At 43.3% G+C, this 20,604-nt stretch overlaps 3 protein-coding genes and 1 long non-coding RNA gene across 10 annotated transcripts; 2 read left to right on the forward strand and 2 right to left on the reverse strand.

Annotated features, from left to right (window-relative positions):
• On the forward strand, positions 763 to 6,045 carry LOC8074048. Of its 3 annotated transcripts, XM_021464630.1 has the most exons (3): positions 763 to 1,469; positions 5,400 to 5,591; positions 5,896 to 6,045. In XM_021464630.1, the coding sequence occupies exons 1-2, from the start codon at positions 1,066 to 1,068 to the stop codon at positions 5,524 to 5,526; spliced, it is 531 nt and encodes a 176-aa protein (XP_021320305.1). In that variant the 5' UTR covers positions 763 to 1,065; the 3' UTR covers positions 5,527 to 5,591; positions 5,896 to 6,045. The 3 variants fall into 3 exon arrangements, with proteins under 3 accessions (XP_021320305.1, XP_021320306.1, XP_002443792.2); XM_021464631.1 differs by lacking the exons at positions 5,400 to 5,591; positions 5,896 to 6,045 and adding an exon at positions 4,164 to 4,823; XM_002443747.2 differs by lacking the exons at positions 5,400 to 5,591; positions 5,896 to 6,045 and adding an exon at positions 2,499 to 3,302.
• LOC110437341 lies at positions 6,165 to 8,170 on the forward strand. Of its 3 annotated transcripts, none has more exons than XR_002455430.1 (3): positions 6,165 to 7,501; positions 7,577 to 7,652; positions 7,844 to 8,170. It is a non-coding gene; the product is annotated as an uncharacterized LOC110437341 (long non-coding RNA). The 3 variants fall into 3 exon arrangements; XR_002455429.1 differs by having other exon boundaries at positions 6,165 to 6,982; positions 7,140 to 7,652; XR_002455428.1 differs by having other exon boundaries at positions 6,165 to 7,652.
• LOC8066126 (glycosyltransferase family 92 protein Os08g0121900) lies at positions 8,050 to 10,853 on the reverse strand. Its single transcript, XM_002444926.2, has 2 exons — positions 10,400 to 10,853; positions 8,050 to 9,835 (listed from the first exon to the last, which is right to left on the reverse strand). The coding sequence occupies exons 1-2, from the start codon at positions 10,605 to 10,607 to the stop codon at positions 8,277 to 8,279; spliced, it is 1,767 nt and encodes a 588-aa protein (XP_002444971.1). The 5' UTR covers positions 10,608 to 10,853; the 3' UTR covers positions 8,050 to 8,276.
• LOC8074049 (serine/threonine protein phosphatase 2A 57 kDa regulatory subunit B' theta isoform) lies at positions 15,984 to 20,161 on the reverse strand. Of its 3 annotated transcripts, XM_021465042.1 has the most exons (4): positions 19,656 to 20,158; positions 18,263 to 19,557; positions 17,196 to 17,255; positions 15,984 to 17,068 (listed from the first exon to the last, which is right to left on the reverse strand). In XM_021465042.1, the coding sequence occupies exons 2-4, from the start codon at positions 19,481 to 19,483 to the stop codon at positions 16,760 to 16,762; spliced, it is 1,590 nt and encodes a 529-aa protein (XP_021320717.1). In that variant the 5' UTR covers positions 19,484 to 19,557; positions 19,656 to 20,158; the 3' UTR covers positions 15,984 to 16,759. The 3 variants fall into 3 exon arrangements, with proteins under 3 accessions (XP_021320717.1, XP_002444972.1, XP_021320718.1); XM_002444927.2 differs by lacking the exon at positions 17,196 to 17,255 and having other exon boundaries at positions 19,656 to 20,149; XM_021465043.1 differs by lacking the exon at positions 15,984 to 17,068 and having other exon boundaries at positions 17,213 to 17,345; positions 19,656 to 20,161.

Genomic DNA, 20,604 nt, shown 5'->3' on the forward strand with positions numbered 1-20,604 from the left:
TCATTTACAGAGTCTGTTGGAGACGTTTTTCCTTCAATAATAGCCAAATATATCTTTAGAAAATGATTTGGCTAGTCTCTTTGAGATGCTCTAAGGTTAGATAGAGAGCTTATAAATTTGAAGAGTCATTTATAGAGTCTGTTGGAATCGTTTTTTCTTCAACAATAACTAAATTTACCTTTAGAAAATGATTTAGCTAATCTCTTGGAGATGCTTGGTGACGCACAAATTTGGTGATAGCAGTGGATTAGCCAAATTATTTGGAGCTAAGCTCGCCTTGTTCGCTTGAGCTTTTCGGCTGAATCTGCTAGTTATTTAGCAGTTTTTTTTCTCTCGTAACAAATCAACAAATAGTACTTTCAGTCATGACTTTAGTCAAGCGAACATGCTCCTAGTGGCAAAGCTAGAACAAATTCGAGAGGGGTGTGCTTGCCTTGTGAGTGTGTAGATTTTAATTATGAGAATGTGAATATGGTAAAAATTTAGTCATAATCACTATTTTACATTTTTGTGTGGGTGCAGCCACACCCACTAATCACAATGTAATCTGCCCATATTACTTCCTTCGTCCCGAAGTAACTGACGTGCATAAGATACGTGTTGATCAAACTTTCTCAATCTTAACTAAATTTAGAGAAAATACTCAATTTTAACTAGGTTTATAGAAAATACTACCACTATTTGTATATTAAAGTGAGTTTATTATATATTCAACAATTCATCTAAGAATAGTAATTATGCACTGTAGATATTAATATTTTCTTATATATATTTTGATATAAAATGTTTGACTTTTCGTGAGAATTACAGTTGACATCTATCACAGCCCATTTCGGTACACAAAGTGATATCCTAATGGGCTTGTTCGGAATACATGAATTGTTCAGAATTTCACATAAATCAGTTTAATTTCACATGAAAATATTTGGATTTAGAAGGAAAAAAAATCTCTCGTGCTAAACCAGGCCTAATTCTAGCTTCTCAGCCCTGTGGAACCTCAAGCCCATACGGCCCACCAACTAGGGCCTTTTACAAACATCCCATCCCTCTTCGCCGGCGGGCACCATGACCACCACCATGGCCATGGCCGCCGCCACCTCCGCGGCAGCAGCTGTCTCCACGTCGCATCCGTATCCTCTCCTCCAACCCACCTCCAATCGCACCTTCGTTTCCTTCCCGCGGCGACAGCTTCCAGCTACCTCCCTCTCCCTTGCCCTGCCCTTGCCCTCCCAGCTGTCGTTGCGGGGCTTGCCGCTGGCGCCGGCGCCGGCGGCAAACCCGAAGTACCACAACGCGAAGGTGGACGCGGGAGACGAGGACGTGGCCGGTGAGGAGCTCCTGCGGCGGTTCAATTGGCAGGTGTCCCGCGCGGGCGTCACGGAAGAGGTCAGGCGGCGGCGCAGGCACGAGGACGCCCGGGACAAGCGCAAGCGCAAGGCTCGGTCGGCGGCGCGGCGGTACCGCCGGAGGTGCGTCCCCCCACTGCACTATCAATCGCTCTCCTGATTAGTAAACTTGATCGACATGTTCTTGCGCTATGTGCGTATATTAGTTGCTTGGATTGTTGCTTCGAATTTGAGGTGCTTCAAATGACATGATTGCTGATTTATGGCCGTTTTGCTTAATTGTAGTTGTAGGCCAAATTGAAAGTGTTAGCGACTGATTTGACCACCATGTGTGTGCGCGAGTTGTTGTACATTAAGATGCTATGTGATCATACATCTGACAAAAATAGTAGTTTGATTGCCAAATTCATTAGGATGCCAACCAGTCTACTACTAATAGTCATGATCCTGAAGGTGGGACAGCTAGATTATATCACCACAGATCATTTCTGAATGGAAGTACGTGCGCATGTGAAATGGTACTATTTTTTTTTTCTTAACCAAAAACTTTTCAAGATTCCCGTCACATTGAATCTTGTAGCAATACATGGAGCATTAAATATAGATAAAAACAAAAACTAATTGTACAGTTTTCTGTAAATCGCGAGATGAATCTTTTAAGTCTACTTACTTCATGATTGGACAATGTTTGTCAAATAAAAACGAAAGTGCTACGGTGTCAAAATCCAAAAAAAAAATTAGATCAAAACAAGGCCATATATAGTCGCTTTGACAGACCATCATCATAATATTGTGGTCATCTGTATAATTCTTTGATTGCTTTTTTGAAAAGCGGGGTATTATCCTTGATCATGAATACATGAGTGTGCATCCCTGGCGTGTCCAAGTGCAAGGAAATGCCTAATCAAATACCCCATTGTGGGAAAGTTCATCAAGCTTTATACTGAATTACTATTATATTATTATGAGAAAACGATGAGGGCATGGATTTCAGACGAAGAAAGGAGAAGAACGGAGGAAAAGCTCCTGTCGTGTCACCCTCCGTGTCTGCATGCCCCATTTAATTTGCCACGTTATATTCCGGGTTCCGGCGTTATTCGGCGTATGATGATTGGGGCTTGCTCGTCTCTTTTTTCTCTCTTTTTTTTTCAGAGAGACGAGCTATACAGCACAGCAACAGAAAGCGCAATGTGTTCCCTCTGGAAGCAACGCAGCATCGGCTGTCTCTAGAGTCTAGAACTCTAGACCCACCGTCCCACCGAGTTGTTTTTAAAAAATCTAGTTAAAGTTGAGATTAATTGATTCCTTGTACTGCTACATGAAGACTTATTTCGGACGAAGGGAATATTAGTTTCAAAATAATTATATTTATTTTTTTTAAAAAAACATGTGTGGTTTTATCTTGAAAGCTACTTGCATAATGTTGCATTCTTTTTGCAAAGAAGGGGAATTATATAAAAATATCGACATGTACCTTTCCAAATTACACGTGACATAATAAAGATAAAATATTTGATTCAGATACTTCCATCGACCTCTTTCTTAGTGGCTTAATACTGAAGACAGAGTGAAATCCTTATGCCAGATTCAACAATCAGATTGGACATGTGACAAGATCTAACATTCTAGAACCAATTCAAAACGCATCTGAAGCAATAAAAGAACATCAGCAATTAAATGGTTGGGTACAGTATATCATCACTTCCAACCCTTTGATTTATCTTGTTGCATGTCTGATTTTCTCTTTGCAACCATCAACAATGAGATTGATGACCTGGAGTTACTATCCTCATAAGATTACAAGAAGCACCCTTCCCCGTAAAATAAATTGACCTTTTGCCGATGAAATTGACGTCTACAACAATAATGTTGCCATACCCATCCTTGAAGTCATAGTAGGTAGCAAGCTCCTGACCAAAATCATCTGTTACATGTAGATTTATTGACCAAATCTAAGCAAACTAGATCCAGTAAACAAGGGATAGGTCATAGGTGCTCTCTCTTTGTCACCATCTGCCAGAGAGGAAGATGAGAGGTCCTAAGGCTAGTCTCAATGTAGTTTTATTAGAGTTTTATGGACATTAAACATACTGATATGGCATCATATTAATGAAGAAAGATATGATAAGAGTTTCATGGGAGTAGAGAGAATTTCATGGGGATGAAACTCATCTTCACTGTTTTTAAAAAATATTGGTTGAAAACTGAGTCATGCTTCCATTGAGAATGGTCTAAGCGACGGCAAGAAGAGCCTAAAAGGTGGCAACGGTTGTGTCCTCAAAGGTGCGGGGGTGAGTCAGTGTCGTATTTATTTGATATTGTAACTACATCCAAATATAAGTATAAATAATGATAAAGAAAAACAAAGTCTAGAGGCCATAAGGGTACTCTCAATGCTAGAAACTACATATAGTTTCTATATCCATTAAATAAAATTTATAGACACTTAGTCTCAATGGATAGTTTTTATAGAATATTTTTATATCCAATCACATTCATTGTCTCTCCATTTCTAGCCAATTATATCACTTTATGTCTTGGATTTTGTGTAGACATAGTTTCTAACTTAGACCCGGTTTCTATGATTTTGCTCTCTCTCTCTCTTCAATAACTCTCCTGCCATATTAGGGCAGTCTCAATGGTAGAAATTACGCACAGTTTCCATAGTGACTATGTCAGCAAAAATTAATCTATGGAAACTATCCCACACAATAGAGATGTGTTCAAAGTAATAAATATTGATCTATTTTCTCTCTCTCTCTCCCTTATCCTCTCCATCCCTCCGATGCTCAATCCGTCCGTTCCAACCAAAAGCAGGAGACAAGCAACACAGGAACACCGGAGTTAGCACACGAGCGAACGAGCGAGCGCGGCATCTGGCACGCAAAATGCTGCAGCAGGGGCAAGCGAATGCGGCTCCGGCGAGCAGACATGGCGGGTGAGCGCGGCAACGCCGACGTGCGCACGCGCGCGGCTCCGGTGGGCGAGCGTGGTGAAGCTGGCAAGAGCGTACGCGGCTCCGGCGAGCGAGCATGGCGACGCGAGAGAGCGGACAGCACCAGCGACATGCATGCCCAGTTGAGCTCACACACTGCGTCCAACGGGCCAGCGCGTTGAGCGGACATGGTGGGCTAGCACTCGCGATGCAGGCAAGAGCCGCGGCAGCCAGCGAGCATGGCGGGCAAGCGCGCACGGCAGTCGGCGGGCGTAGACAGGTGCTTCTGGAGGAGCACACGCGAGGTGTCTTCCCAATGGCGAAAAGAGCGTTTCTTGGTGACGCGATTTCTTCTCTAACAAACGATTTCTTCTTTTTTTACTTCTCTTTCCTCGTTAATCTTACTGCCACATCAGCATTTTGTTTAGCTGGCAAGTTATTAAATAGAGATAGAAACTATTATCAATACGCTATTGGGAGTGCAAAATGATTAGGTGGCATAATCAATGTCCAAAATGAATACCTTGCGTGTCAACCGACTAGTAACATTTATGCTTTTGTCATGGATTGTTAGAAACTAGATTTAGAGAAATTGAGTTGTAAGGGCGTCCGCTAGCTATTTGATCTCTAGGAATAATATATGTTATTGGTTCCCAATGGCAATTTGTAAATAGCTAACTTAAGAAGTCGCTAGCTATTAGGAAGTCACTAGCTATTGTGGAGAGTATTATGAGAGAGTTATTTTTAGAAGATTATGTTAGATTAGGAGTCGCTAGCTATTTGATCTCTCTCCTCGATAGCCAATGAGAGTGCTACTTTTTTATTATTTTTATACATCATCTCGCTAGCTATTTGTAAAGTACTATTGAGAGCCAATAGAATTTTTCCTAACTAGCTATTTGATAAGCATTGTGGATGACCTCATCGTAAAAGCTGAGGTTGCCAATTTTTTTCGAGTAAATTACCACAATGCCCTCACCCTATGCTTTTTCCATGCAACAAAGAGATGGGCGTAATAGTATTTTAATGTCTAGAAGCTAGGATTCCGCATACAAGAACACATGTGTCACATCTCTTTTCTTCTAAAATAGCTATTTAGACCAAGTTGTACAACACAGGTCATTACTCTCTGGATCGAACGTGTGCCTCGGGCCTCGGCACGACTTGCATGCCATCGGCGACTCGGCGTGCGCGTGCTGCTCGATCAGCTGGTCCTCGGTGGTGTGCTATGGGCCTATGGTGTGACCCAACTAACCCACACTGACACAGAAATGCAATTTGCGGTATCGTTTGGAACTTACGATGCCAAGGTAAACTAAACTTTTTATTTTTTTTTCTTTTCCGTATGTATAAAAAAGAATTATTTTTAGGTCTTGTTTAGTTTCCAAAATTTTTCAAGATTCTCTGTCATATCAGATCTTGGAGCACATGCATGTAGTATTAAATATAGATAAAAAATAACTAATTGCACAGTTTAACTGTAATTTACGAGACGAAACTTTTGAGCCTAGTTAGTCTATAATTGGACAATATTTGTCAAATAAAAACAAAAAATGCTACAATAAAAAAAACCTAAAAATTTTTGCGAACTAAACAAGCCTTTAGAAGATTCAGGCCACGAGGTTGTCAGCGACTCGCAGGCCTCGCAGGTTGGCAGCAATCGTCAATCGATGGTACAGAAGGCCTTGTTTGGCGAAATGAAAAGTTTTCGGCCACTGTAGTATTTTCGTTTGTTTGTGGTAAATATTGTCTAAATGTGGACTAATTAGACTCAAATGATTCATTTCACGATTTATGTGTAATTAGTTTTTATTTTTGACTATATTTAGTGCTCCATGTATGTGCCGCAAGATTCGATGTGACTGGGAATCTTGAAAAGTTTTTGAATTTCGGGGTGAACTAAACAAGACCGAAATCGATGTCCACGGAAAAAAATACAAATCTAGCATAGTATCATAGTTCAAAAATTATGATACAAAATAAATATATTAGATTTATTATGAAATGTATTTTTATAATAAAATAATTTGAAACCATAAATATAAATATTTTTCATGAGAAATTTGATCAAATGTGAATTAATTTTGGTGGCTGGTAACTTGCAGTTATATATTCTTTCTAGACAGAGTACCAAAATGCAAAGGATTCGGTCGACTAGTTTTGTCAGACAGAAGAATCCACGCTGCAGATCTGAAGTCCATTCAGCCAGTGTAAGGACACACGGATCTGCAGCAGTTCTGCCTGCCTGCCCTGTATCATGAACACAACAGGTCTGTCCAGTTGTACAATGCCTCATGATGATCCCTCCAACATGCAGTCATGCAGTTGCAAGATTAAAGGGTGCATTATAGTGGAGGAGCATTTTCAGAGATCAATGGTGGCACAGGGCAACAGACTTTTCTTCACAGTAGCTAAGCTAATCAAGCACAGTTGAAAGATTAAGGTTTGCATAGTGGAGGAGCATTTTCAGAGATCAATGGTGGCACAGGGCAACAGACTTTTCTTCACAGTAGCTAAGCTAATCAAGCACAGTTGAAAGATTAAGGTTTGCATAGTGGAGGAGCATTTTCAGAAGTTGTTATAGCATGATGTGCCAGAGGCTGAGGGACAAAGAAAGGTGTGCCAGCCTACGAACCTGCCAGAAATTCAGGCTACCTGTCCAACGCAAGAACCTTCCAAGCCTCCAGGCAAAAGTACCCAGGTTTCATGGCAGCTCATATGTCTACCTCTACATATACATGCATTTTATTGTATCGTATCATTCACCATTATTTTTCATCCATGCATGTGGACGTTATTTTATTTTCAGCCCTAGTATATATATATAAATACTGTTCTGACGTGGTACCAAATTGCAGCTCAGATTTGTAGTTTACTCTACAAGCCACGCTCACCTGTTTCGGAGCTATCTTCAGACAGCAACCTCACGAGAAGGCACCACCAACCCGGTGCACTGCACACACTTGTGCCAGCCTTTGTATTGTGGCCCATACATAGTTTTCCTTGATTACTACAGATAAACTAACATTAGGAACATGTGTGGGTCTCAGAATAGGATACTGCATGCAAAGGCTGTGCCTCTTTGCTTCCCCTTGCTTTTGACTTCAGCATGAGAATCCTGTCCCTGATAAACCTAGGAATATTTCTGTAAAAAAGGAACTGGGACCTTCATCCAGTCCTCCAGGCAATGCCACCCTGTCACCGGACTTTAGATGACAAAGTAAAGATCAATGATGCAGCAAAATAGGTTTTATCTAGCCTCATAGCCTGTGCTTATCTAATATCTATGTGTCAGGTTTTGTGGGCTAACGGTTGAAAGCTCAGTAACCAAAGATGGGGAAGAAAACAATGGTTATGAGAGTGATCTGGAGGTTGGTCTGGTTCTTTCCTTTTCCTTGGAAACATGCTGATTTGATGCAAGAGGATGCTTTCCCAGTGCTACAAGTTTCAGATAAAGATGCTCAACACATAAAGTTGCCATTATGTAAAATCTAAAGTGAAAAAACAGCAAAAGCACAATGTTCTGTGTGGTTTTTCACTGAGGGGACAAATGTTCTTTCAGGATCAGGACCACTACTACAGCAAGGTGCAAGGAAGGTGCACCATCCTTTTCTTCAACACAATCTACCAGTTAACCAAAGCTTGTGCTTACAGAATTTATAGTGTATTCTTATCCAGGCAAAAAAAATGTACACAATCGCAGTGTTGGTGACCATATCTATCGAGGTATGAGCATACTGCAATGTAATAAAATATCAGAGAAGAAAGAAAGTCAAGTAGTCATCCTATTCATTCCCTCTTTCATCAAGAAAACTTACAGTGAACGCGCTACCTATCTGTATCTACAAAGAATCATTTCCCTTAGATATGTAAAAAAATCGATGGTTCTATAAGAACTAAGAACAGGAAAAGAGACTAAATTTACCAAAGAGCAAATCACTCTTCTACCTAACTCTTTTTTGTGTTTCTTTCCCTGTCTGTGTATACCCCATCATCTACCATGGAAGACTTCCAGTGGCTGGATCTGTGAACGCTTTATGCACAAAATCTTTAAGACCGGTATCAAATACTTCACAGAACCGACGCGGCCAATCCTCTGGTTCCACCGGCTTAGTCCCCAATCCTGGTGCCCTGTCCCTGGATCCAACATTCTCCTCGTCCTGCCAATCGGCAACATAGGTCGCGACACGGCCAGAAAACTTATCCTTGAACACCTCCCAAACTTGATACTTGTAATGGTTGATGAGCATCACACCCTGACCAAGGTTCACATACCTCACCCCTTCTTTCAGATGGAAGTGGTGCACCACATTGATGAGTGATGGGTTTAGTGCGTCTGGCCTGACAATTGACTTGTGTCGCTCCGGTGCAGCGAGTCGGCAGGTGTAACCTGTTGTAACGCCTTTCTTGGGAATTTTTGTCCGACCTGAGGGACCAAAGCTGTGGCATGCAGTCCTGAGCTCCCCAATCCGTGGCCTGTTTGAGTAGTTCCGGAGAATATCTTGTAGAGTCTTGTTGCCAGGGAAGTGCAAGAACTCGTCGATGTCGATGAACCCCACCCACTCACAGCTCTCTCGGGCCCTGAGAGCACAATGTGCGAAACCAGCCTCTTGAGACTTCATCCATGGCCACAGATGGCGTGTCACATTGTACCTTGATGGATCCATGGTACCGAGGGCCTGCTCAATGTCATCATCACTGTTGTTGTCATAGATGAACCACCGCTCCACACCGATATGCGAGTGGTAGATGATCCATTCTCGGAGGAACCTTGCCTGGTTGCGAAGCATGGTGCATACACACATTGAATGTGCCTTTTGCCGCCGATGTCTGTTATACCGAGGAAGTGGCTCAGGCTCAGCTATTGATGGCAGCGTAGAGTCCCTCTGGCCTTTCGTCCTGATGGAGACCAACATAGGCTTGTCATCACTGTCTCCATTGCCATTGGGATTAGTTGTCATCCTGAGATACCGGCGAATGCGAACTGGTGTCACACACCGGAAAATCTCTTGTGCAGCAGAAATCACAGGGGATGTGAGCACATGCTTTGGCTTTGACAGGTCACGGCCAAAGACACACTGATACCTCGACGCCACACCCAAACGGCCTGGCCGGAGGTTCATCCCCTTGGCGAACACAATGGTGGAGTTGTCCCTGCTGTCAACAAGAGCAGTGTACACAAGCCTGTCCCACTGTAGCGGCGCCACCGGAGGTGACAGGGACAGTGACAGAGAGACATCCACACCAGATGGTTCGGCAGGGCAATGGACGAGGCTGGGTCCATCCGGCAAGGAGGCGGCCAACAGGGGCTGCCGGCGCAGCTCCGAGGAGTTGGCAGGGGAGTATAAGCACTCAAACCGCTGAGGAGCTGGCAGCGACGACCCGTCCTTGAGGATCAGGAGAACACGGTCCGGGAAGGCAACCGCGTGCTGGATTTGGACTGACGGCAACACGGCATCGGCAGTGCTGCCAGCTTGCTGCGCTCTGGCATCAGAGGAAATGGCGTTCAGGGTCGCCGACGGCCACGCCGTCCTGAGCACCGGCCGGAACGACGCTGCATCAGAGACAAGAACATCAGCACCTCGTGTGGAGAAGAAACAAACCAAGCGGATTTAGCATGCTTGAATTCAGAAACACCAACACACACATTCTTCATGTGATGGCGTGAGCTTTTCCTGTTCTAGTAAAAATCAGTCAAAAGCAAACGCCATCACTAGCATAATGCAGTATTCACTTGCTAACGTTCCAACCCGGAAACCCAGGTGCCACTGGTGCGTTTCCAATGAAATCATTAACAAACGGACAGAATCCAGCGAGATAAATTGCAATTTTCCCGGGAGTGGTAAGACCACATCAGATCTACCGCAACGCCCCCACAAAAAAAAAAAAAAAAAGAAACCGACTTTTTCCTCACCTCCCCAACAACGAACACCAAACACATACCAAAATCGTATCTAAAAATGAGAACTTTCTCGCCCAAATCATTGTTAATCCCACCACGCTCCAAGCACACGGTTCTCGTGACAACACAATTCCGGCGACCCACCTAAACCCCACCTAAGATCCAATAATTCACGCCAGGAGAAGGCACAGAGGCAAATGGGGAAGGAAAGCTCACCTCCAATGACGTGCACGCCGCCGAGGACGACTACGCCGGCGCACAGGAACGCGAAGAGCGCCGCGAAGACACGCCGCTGCGGCGCCGCCGGTGACCGGTGGCCCCTTGCGGCAGGGGAACCCCCGCCGCCGCCACCACTTCCTGCCGCTGAAGTAACCTTACAACTCCCGAGCCTGCTCAGCTTCCTCTCCTTCGCCGACATCGCCATCGCCGGCGCCGGTCACAACCGCCGGAAACTGTCCGGCAGCAGCACCCCAGATCCCCAAGCGGCGGCGGCAGCGTGCCTCACAGGCCACACCATCCGCAAACGCGCTACGGGGAGTCGTGGAGCATCGGCGCCCCGCCAATATCTCCACGTGTAGTTGCCGTGGACGAGGAAGAAGGCGAAGCGAGGCGAAGCGGCGGCCGGCGAATCCGAAGCGGTGGTTGCGTTCGCACGGCTGCTTCCTGCTGCAGCAGTGTCTGCTGGGCAACCGGCGCGTTTATACCCGCGGCCACGCCTCTGACGGGTGGGCCAGCGCGTGCCTCCTGGGCCCACGCGTCAGTAGGGAGAGGCCGGCCGCGAAGCGCGGGGTCGTGCGGCGCGTGGCTGGGAATGACGTGTGGGCCCGTTGGGACAGTAAGCCAGTGACAGGTGGGGTCGGTTCTAACGGCACGGGCACGTCGAGCCAATGGAGGCGGCGGGTTCGCTGGGGTGGTTATTTCATGGAGACGTGCTGTATGACAGTGGGGTCAGCATGTGCGGGCCCAACATGTCAGTTGCTGAGATGGGGAGAGGTGTTGGTGTCTTGTGATTTGGATGGAACAGCAATAATTGGTGTGCACATGGGGGAAAGGTGTTATTCTGTAAATTCTGCCTGTCCATTGGGGGAATTTATCTACCTGAATATAACTATAATATATTTATATTTATCATGTATAATAACAGGAAGATTTTCTTTTCATTCCCATTCACTTTGTTGCTTTGCTTTAATGCTATTAGAGTGTAGAGACAAGAAACAATAATGGAATAATTTAAAAAAGGCAGATTTGGCAGAGCATGGAAAGAGAAGGCCATGAACACCAGATTTAGCAGAGCATGAATATGTATTATATTATATATCTCATTTATGCATCTGAATTATTATATGCAGCATGTCCTAGCTTCACAGCATGTTTTGAACTTTATTTAGATACTCACAAACTTACCTGACACCTATTTTACCATTTAATTTGAGAATGTCAGGTTTAGTTTTGTAGCAGTGTCCTACTTCTGTATCAGTTGATGGCTAATTCGCTTTCATTATATATTTTCGATATATATGCATATACATATGCATGATTTTGTCATGTTTTAAACTTTTTATTTGCTACTAAATCGGAGCAGCATCTCGACGAAGAAACTTGCTACGTGTTAGATTTGTGGTCACAAGAATTCTTCATTCGAACCATATTATGACCCAACTTGATTGAGATGTTTTGGCATTTTTCATATGCACGTGAAACCTTGGTACCTTTTTTCCTCTACATGCTAAAAGCTATCTAATTGTAATTCACATCTCATAGCTAAGGGGTGGAGCTGGGCTATCTGACAACAATGGAATTTTCACATCCAAGAGTTCAGTATTCTTACTCCAAGAGGGAACAAGACAAATGATCATACTTATTACAACACTAATGGCATCAATGCATTTTTATTCTAAATCCACACCAGCATTGCACTCTTTAATATTTTATAATTACAATTTAAAATATAAATATTTCTACCTGTTTTAAAGGAATTGAATAAGCAAATCATCCTACGTCCCTACTCGTACATCAAAGACAGAAATACATACCCTACTTCAAAGGGAAGGGACGTCAAATGTGGTCCGCTAAAAGGTTACATACTGTGATACTGATCTCTGGCTTAATCCCGGTTAACAACTAGTATGAGAGAGAGTAGAAAACCTGCATCCAACCAATCTGGAGGACATACAGAAAAGCTATCATGATGATAGACACTTGTCCTGGTAAGTACTTTATTGACTGTCCTGCTGTTCCTGCCTTTGCCTTTCTGTGCAATTTTCTTCTTCAGCTACTATGAAGCAGCACATAACAACTAAAAAAGGTTTCAGAGAATCCGGTCATTTGGTTGGCTATTGATGCTACGGCTACCACCAGTTCTGTAAAAGTGGTTGTCCGTATGGACTATTGGCATTAACATCTCACGAAGGAAAAAAAATACAGATTAGATAGCAGCAGTTTAAGATTTGGTTTATGTTTACCTTCAGCATTGACACCATTTAAATGGATCATGCCGTGTAGCTGAAAAGTTTATCTAAGGGCCTGAGTTGCAGGAAGCAGAATGCCTGAAATACAAAAGGGACGGCAAGGATATTTCTAGTCAGAGTTTGTTAGAAAGCATAACTGTTCTTCAAAACCCTTTTTTCTGGACATGCACTACTCATGAATCATGATAGAGAATATCAGAGCAGAGCAGCACATTATCTTCCGGTTGAGCTGTGTGTATAAAAGGGCAGCAGCAGCATACGCTCGAAGCATCTTAGCCCAAACATTTCATTAGATAGCTCTGAAGGTAAGAGTTGTAGGAAACTGAACTCTGCCTGCTGTCTTCAGTCCCTTGACTGACAGTTTCAGGAGTTCAGTTTTCTCCAACATCTTATCTCCAGCGCCTCTATCAGTAGCCATTGCAAAATTAAGTACATGTGTGTGATGAGTTTGCTTGTGTAGGGTGACAACTCTGAGCTGAAACTTTGGCAACTGAATTTGAGAATTGGATGGAACCAAATCTGATTGCGGAAGCAAGACATGACTTGGTTTCCTCCAATATCTCATGTTCAGTTGATCAAATCATGTGTAGGTGCACTGGTGCAGTACAGCTAGACGAGACTTGTCTGAAGAATTTGGAAGCTGAAGGTGAGTGTTGGCGGGAACCAAATCTCCAGCTGCATGCACAGCACAAGATTTGGTTTCCTCCAATGTCTCATCTTCAACTGTCCCAAATGCAACTTTGGAGACGCTTTCAGGATTATTTATATATCCTTCATGAGTGACCATAATCAACATTTCCAGTTAACCAAATAGTCAGCTCTTTGCATTTATTTGGGATCTTGGGGAAGGGATTTCAGGTTGGACTGAAAATCTGAACATTTCCAAAATCATTACTGACATGTTATATGTGTGGTTTCAGATTGGACTGAACCCTCTGAAACTGAAACCAATTTGATCAGTGTCGCTCTTATTTTCCCTAGCCTGCTAAAATACTACACAGAAAACGTGTCCTCTACCAAAACCTACTTCTCACAGTGAAGGTTCAGTCAAGGGGCCATCATTTATTTTGTAATTTGAAACTGTGCAATAAACTTGGTATAAAAGTGCAATTATCTACAAGGATGCTTACAGTAGAACCCAACATCTGAATGTGACTGCTGGGATCATTTCAAGATCATTCATGACATGAATATAGTACCAATGAAAGAATTCACATGTAGCTCAAATAGTTGTATATACAAAGCATTTCGCAGAGAGCCTAGCTATGATCACAATGTCTCTCTTAGTACCGATTTTCGTGGTTCTCTCCCTCAGCTTCACCGTCGTCGCCGACAAAAATACACAGAGAGACTAACCAGGCTACGCAGGCCCAACAACATTAGTAATCAATTTGAGTCCAACCGAACCTGGATAATCCATGAGACCCAACTACATGCATTGTCCAACCAAATTGTGCGTCATCCTTTTTTTTCTGTAAGTATACGTCAAGTTGTGACCATGTGGCCCATATCCCTATTTTGTTTTCTCTTTCCTTTTTCTTCTTTTTTTTTCATTTCTCTTATTTTATTTTATTTCATGTTTTTCTTTTATAAGCCTCTTGCTTATTGTTTTTCTCAGGTACATAATATCCATTTCATTGATATCTATTTCTTATAATTGAATATAAATAAGCATGTAATTGATAGCTCCATTGACGAAAATATACTTTTCATATTTTTCATATCTCATCTTCACATTTCTTTTTAGATTTGTGATATTCAAGGTTTCTTCATAATTGTGCCTAAAAACTAAAGTATGCATCCAAGTTTAGAGTAATGCAACCACGTACAAGCTCTCTTTGGCAGAGCTTCTTAAGAAGTTTGAGCTTTGATTTTTTCTGTTTTTTAGGTAACGTCCTACCAAATTAAATACTATTACATCCATTTGAAATTATAAAATATTTTGGATTTTCTAGATATGTAGTTTTTTCTATACACTTAGTTTTATGTTATGTCTAGATACATAATAAAAAATTTAAAACAATCTATATAGAAAAGTCAAATGTCTTGTATCTTGAAACGAAAGGAGTAGCTTAGAGCAACTCCAGCAGTAGCCCCCAAAACTAAGCTCCTATTTTTAATTTGGGTGCTCCCCCTACTTCTTGGGGCTCTACTTTTTTGCTTCAGCTCCAACAGTAGCACCCAAATTTGAGCCCCCAAACCTATTCCAGAGAGAATGACAGAAGGGACCCACTCGTCAGTGTCTTTTTCTTCTTCCTCTTTCTTCTTCCTTTGGACATGGACACAACTAGAGCATCGAGCCGGTTACCGTAGGGTGTCATGCACATGCAAGGGTAAAGAGAGAGGGAGCATGCGCTGGGGCTAGAACACACGATGGAGGATGGGGGCTGCCCTGTTGGGCCAACAGGAATGAGGTCTGGGAGAGAAATATGGGTGCCCAGCCAAATATGGGGTCTGGAGTAGGGGCCCTGCTGGAGTAATGTTTTTAGCATGGGCACCCATATTTAGCTATTGGGGCTTGAGTAGGGGCCCTGCTGGAGTTGCTCTTATAAAACAGCTCTTCGAGAGAAGCTGCAAATGGAAGAACTGTTTTTTTCATTTTAGTAAAGTGTCTCTTGGAGATGGCAACACTGTCGTCAGTAAGTATTCGCCGAACATGTGTGATATGTTTTGAGGACTTGTTTAGTTCACCCAAAAAATAAAAACTTTTCAGGATTCCCTATCACATCAAATCTTGCTGTATATGCATGGAGTATTAAATATAGACAAAAACAGAAACTAATTGCACAGTTTGCCTGTAAATCATGAGATGAATATTTTGAGCCTAGTTAGTCCATGATTGGACAATATTTGTCAAATAAAAACGAAAATGCTACAGTACCGAAATACAAATATTGTGTCCATAGAAACGAAAACCGCTCATAACCAGGTCAGGATGTAATGTGCATGGTTTTAAAAGTTGAGACATGTATTCTATCTGATTTTAGAGTTCAGATGAAAAAGATCTACTCATATGAAGTCCAACAAAATTAGATTGTCCTTTTTTATGATTTTTATGTGATTTACTATGATTTCTCAAAAATTCTATCGAAATAAATAAAAAGAAAAGGACAAAACCGCTCATAACTAGCTCAGGATATAATGTGCATGGTTTTAAAGTTGAGACATGTATTCCATCCGATTTTAGAGTTTTAGATAAGCATATTAATCTTTCTAAAAAAAAGATGAGCATATTTATAGGTAAAAGTTATGGTAATAAAACGTATAGGCCAATTGAAACGTACCAATGAAAATATATCACTATTCATTTGCATTTTTAGGCAACACTGCAGTTTGCAAATATATCACTCTTTTATTCTTGTATTTTTAGCTAACATTACAGTTCTCCCAAACGAAACCCATCATGATGCAAGCTCAACATTCAGTTCATGATACCGAACTTCGCATACGCATCCATGGTCTTGCATCTATTCTGCAGCCCCTGCCCCCGGTGACCCTAAAAAAATGATACCAAACTTCCATAAAACAGTCTTCAATCAGCCGCTTCATTCCAAATTTCTGTATACATCGAAGGAAAAGACATGTACACCAGGATTACATATTATCACAAGACATGGCTTCAAGTTACCATTCATCATACATAAAGCATATTACATTTCAGCAAAATCACCATCAGCAAGCAAGAGCAAGTGCTACCCGACTCCCTGCTCGTCTTTCAAGTGCTCCTAACAGTCCTTGGATCAAGACATTGACCCACAGACTACATGTTAAGATGTGGCATGCTCATCTCAGGAAAGCAGAAAAAGACCATTTTACCTCCTTTCCTTCTGTCCTCTGATGATGAATCCGATACTGTCATCAGTGGATCACACAGCAGAGAAAACCCGAGGCTCTGTTGAAGCTTCACAGCCCATCATGTACCCCGTATTTACATGTCAGCCTGTAAAATGTTTGGTAACAAGTAACTCGAGGCAAGCAGCCATTCATGGGGCACCTACATCAGCATTTACTTGATCCTGCCCAAAAGAGCTGCTCATATGTAGTCACCAAGGCTAGATAGCTAGAGGAACTCTGCTGATGAACTACAGCCTCAAGAAGACATGCTACTTCACTGAGGAGACTTTGACAAGGCAATTTCTTCTAGGCGCTTCCATCTAGCCTCACGTTTTGACCTCACGCCAGCTTCTTGAGCTTCCTCTTCCTCAAACTTCTTGCGACACTCCTCAAACAGTGTGGGGTCATGGTCCATGAATATTTTCCGAACATTTAGACTCAAGCTTTGAACTGCCTGATTCCAGTGGCCTTTCGTATTTCGTTCTAATGCTGGAAAGATTATGGGCAGTATAACCTTACTGTTCTGTTTGATCAAACTCTCAATATGATCGTTGTTCCATAGAAACAGAGCCCTCTCTGCCACCTGTGGAACAAAAGAAGAAATTATATAATGTTAGCTTCTGTGGAAAACAGTTGGACGGAATCACAAGACATATCTTGTTTTATGACTGATTCTGGGAAAGCACCAAATATGTCATCAGGTAAAATACCATCGGACATATGGTCGTTTTCAACCGTGAGAAAACGCTCCATGAGTTGAACATGATTTTCTGCGGTCAAAGAATCAACTGTTCATGCCTTCTGGAAACTCTTGAAACAAGGAAACTAGGCCATGACTACTTATTTCCTCAACTGCCTCACTGTCACTCAGGAAACAAAAGTCATTTATTTGGAAGACGTGAATTGGCATGCTCCATAACAGCCATGCGGTATCATCAACCTAACAATTGGGTGCACTGAGATGATATGGAATGAAATGAAGTTTGATGTGCTGTGTTTGGAATCCAACTTGGAAACCATATAATGCTACCGAACAGTAAAAATGAGAAGCACGTAAGCCATCATTTAAAATAGGCTGAGCAAATTGTTTGACACTAACAGGGTCTTACAGAGATGCGATATAATGGTACGAAATTGAATTATGACATAACAATAGTATTGGCTTTCATATAGCAAACTGGACTTAGTTCAGCAGGACGCATTTTTTACAGTATTTTCTTATCACTAACATTTCCCATGCTTCTTCTAATAACTATAATTCTCAAGATACTTGAAGAGAGACTAATTTTGTGATTATGGTATGGAATCCAAATAAATACAAAAGCAGTTTCAAATACCAGTTAGAATTAACACGCTAAGGCAACAAGGAAGAAGGAACAGATAGAAGAATAAATAGGTCCAATTATGAGTTGGTTAGAATTATATATAAAAAAAATTGTCCAGTTTCTGGAGTGGAAATAAAAAAATAAATGAAATGGGCACTGGACAAAGTTCCCATACTACTAACATTCCATCATGTGGAAGTAGCAGCTACTAAGAGGCTCAAGGTCAATATGACTATTTATGTATCAACATCATCAAAATAGTATGCACTTTACACGTATCACTTGCTACAGCTTAGTTGACTTACACTATAAATGAATAGGTGATAGAGTCATGTCCCAAGCAATATGCCAGAAATGAATGATAATTTGAAGATGAGAGCTTCCATGAGCTATTAACAAGTGCATATTCTATGTTTATGGTGTATAATTGGCAGTCTGCTATCCCTTCTTACCTGAAAGTGAGAACTGCTTAAGCAGCGGGCGATCTGACGAAAAAGTTGCACCATACACCTCTGGAACTCTGCTGGCTGTGTAGCTTCCAGCACCTCCTCTAACTCACCCAAAAACATCACCTCCTTTGAGCTATTTGTGATGGGCCAATACTTGAGTAAACCCCTTATGACGGTATCAGCAAGCTTGCAATCTTTCTCAACAAACTGGGTGACACAGTATGACAGTTGCTGATGGTACATGGCAACACATTTTGGTTTGTGGAGCGGAATCAGTGCTCGGACCAAAAACAATTTGTGCTCTTCCTTGAGCGGCAAAGCAAAGCCATTAATTATACTCCCCAAGATCTCTAACAGCTCTGCGATACCATTATGCTTCTCTGTCTCAAATATAAACCTGTAGAAGATATTATTAATCGCCTTCCTGATGAACGGACGGTGCACCATGAACTTGCCATATATTCTGTGAAGGATCGTCTTCAGGTACTCCCTCTCCCTAGGATCCTCCGAGTCAAAGAGATCAAGAAGCCTGACAATGAAGCCGTGGTCAATGTATCTCTTGGCCAGCTTCGCATCCGTCTCAGGAGACTGGATAAACCTCAAGAACAGCTCATACACAATCTGCAGGTGCGGCCACGCCGGGTCCATGACGGGCTCTTCCTCTTCCATATCGAACGACTCAAGTGCCTTGTTCTCTCTCGCGGCAGGGGCCGGCACCCTGAACAGATTCACAGACACCATCCTGATGACCTCCTGCACGACGTGCTCCGGGAACTTGCCTGTGGCGGAGGTGATGTAATCCACCAGCTCAAGCAGCGTCTGCCTCTTGACCTCTTTCTCCCGCACGTCCTTGGTCGGGTCCGCGAAGTCAAACACCACGCAGCACATGGCCAGCTTCCTGAGGAACAGGCCGGGCTTCTCGGACGCCGGCACGTCCCTGAAGCTCGGCAGCGCCTCGTACCCTGCTGACAAGGCCGCGAACCCGTTGCTGACGCCGCCGGCACCGAGGCCGGCGCCCCTGGCCCCGTAGCTCTGGCCTGGATTTGGCGCCGCGGAGGCGTAATTGCTGGGATTAACGAGCCTGCTGGACATGGTCAAATCGGTGGTGGTCCTTGCATCGGACGTCGGGCTGGGCACCGACGGGCCCGCTCCGGCCAGCTCCTTCTCGCCGGACTTGGCCGACTTCTCCTTCTTGGGAAGCCGGCCGAGGATTTGCTTAATCATGACGGATTGCAATAAGCGTCCCCGATCAAAACCGCGCTAAAGAAATCTCCCCAAATCCATAATCCCTTCGCCACCTGAACAAATCGAACACCGTGAGAAACCGAACCGAAAATCTGCCCGCACACACACACACACACAAGCAAAATTGGGGGGAAGAAAAAAAAAACCGCACCTGGGGACCAAATCGACGCCTCCGGAGGCGAATCCGCGATCGCCGCCGTCGAAAACCCGCGCCTTCCGATGAGAAAACACGATCAGACGCAGCAATAAAAGGGGGGCAGACCGCGGCGGAGTCAAAAAGGAAAAAGGGGGGGGGGGCGGCCGGGGGAGCGAAAGCAAAAGGGCGAAAAAGAAAAAAAATCGCAGCTTTGGCACGAATTTCCGCCGGAAGTGGCCCGGGGGCGCCCGCGAATTGGGCGGATTTGTTGGTGCGGGAAGAAGCTGTGGGGCGGATACTCGCGGAGGCGCGCTGGTGCGGCGGGTCTCTGTTCCCGGCAGCCGCCGGTGCAGGCGCAGTGGAGGAAGGGGGAGGAGACACAGTAGGTGGTGGGCGAGAGCCAAATCGGGCGAGGAAATTAAAGACGACGGCGAGGTCCTTTTTGGACCAAATCCAACAACAAATTTTCGTGTCGTGAGAGCGGATAGGCTCCGTCGGCCCCGGCCGTAAATATTCTTGGCGTACGTGTGTTTGCGATGCGCCCCGCGCTGAAGAATTCCGCCGCCACGTTCATTGGTGCCACGAAATTTATTCTCCTGTATCATTGTTCGTATCTTCTTCTTTTTTTTTGTTCTTGTTTTTATTGTTGCAGTCTTCTTCTTAATCAAATCAAAGTATCGATACGAGGTGGCAGCAGAGTTTATACGCCCTTTACGCCTTGTTTGGATGTTGTCGTATTTACTTCAATCCATGTGTTGGTGTGGATTGAAGTGGAATTTAGTTCAAGTTCCACTCCAATCCACCTCAACACATGTAGATTGATGTGAATACGACTACATCCAAACAAGGCCTTAAAGATGTTTTATTACGAGTATTAATCTACCGAGATTTATTCTGACATAGATGCTTAGGTCCTACCTACAGCGGGCTTAGTTAACTATCATATGTGTTAATCAGCTAACAG

Source organism: Sorghum bicolor, chromosome 7 (assembly GCF_000003195.3).
Source record: "Sorghum bicolor cultivar BTx623 chromosome 7, Sorghum_bicolor_NCBIv3, whole genome shotgun sequence".
NCBI lineage: Eukaryota > Viridiplantae > Streptophyta > Magnoliopsida > Poales > Poaceae > Sorghum > Sorghum bicolor.

Bases quoted from the DNA above. Each gene is read 5' to 3' on its own strand.
- LOC8074049 (XM_021465042.1), bottom strand. From the start codon at position 19,483: ATGATTAAGCAAATCCTCGGCCGGCTTCCCAAGAAGGAGAAGTCGGCC. The intron at 17,256-18,262 runs GTAAGAAGGGAT...CTTTGACCGCAG, and splicing joins TAAGCAGTTCTCACTTTCAG to AAAATCATGTTCAACTCATG. The intron at 17,069-17,195 runs GTATTTTACCTG...TTTGTTCCACAG, and splicing joins AAACGACCATATGTCCGATG to GTGGCAGAGAGGGCTCTGTT.
- LOC8066126 (XM_002444926.2), bottom strand. From the start codon at position 10,607: ATGGCGATGTCGGCGAAGGAGAGGAAGCTGAGCAGGCTCGGGAGTTGT. The intron at 9,836-10,399 runs GTGAGCTTTCCT...TCTCTGATGCAG, and splicing joins CGGCGTGCACGTCATTGGAG to CGTCGTTCCGGCCGGTGCTC.
- LOC8074048 (XM_021464630.1), top strand. From the start codon at position 1,066: ATGACCACCACCATGGCCATGGCCGCCGCCACCTCCGCGGCAGCAGCT. The intron at 1,470-5,399 runs GTGCGTCCCCCC...TGTACAACACAG, and splicing joins GCGCGGCGGTACCGCCGGAG to GTCATTACTCTCTGGATCGA.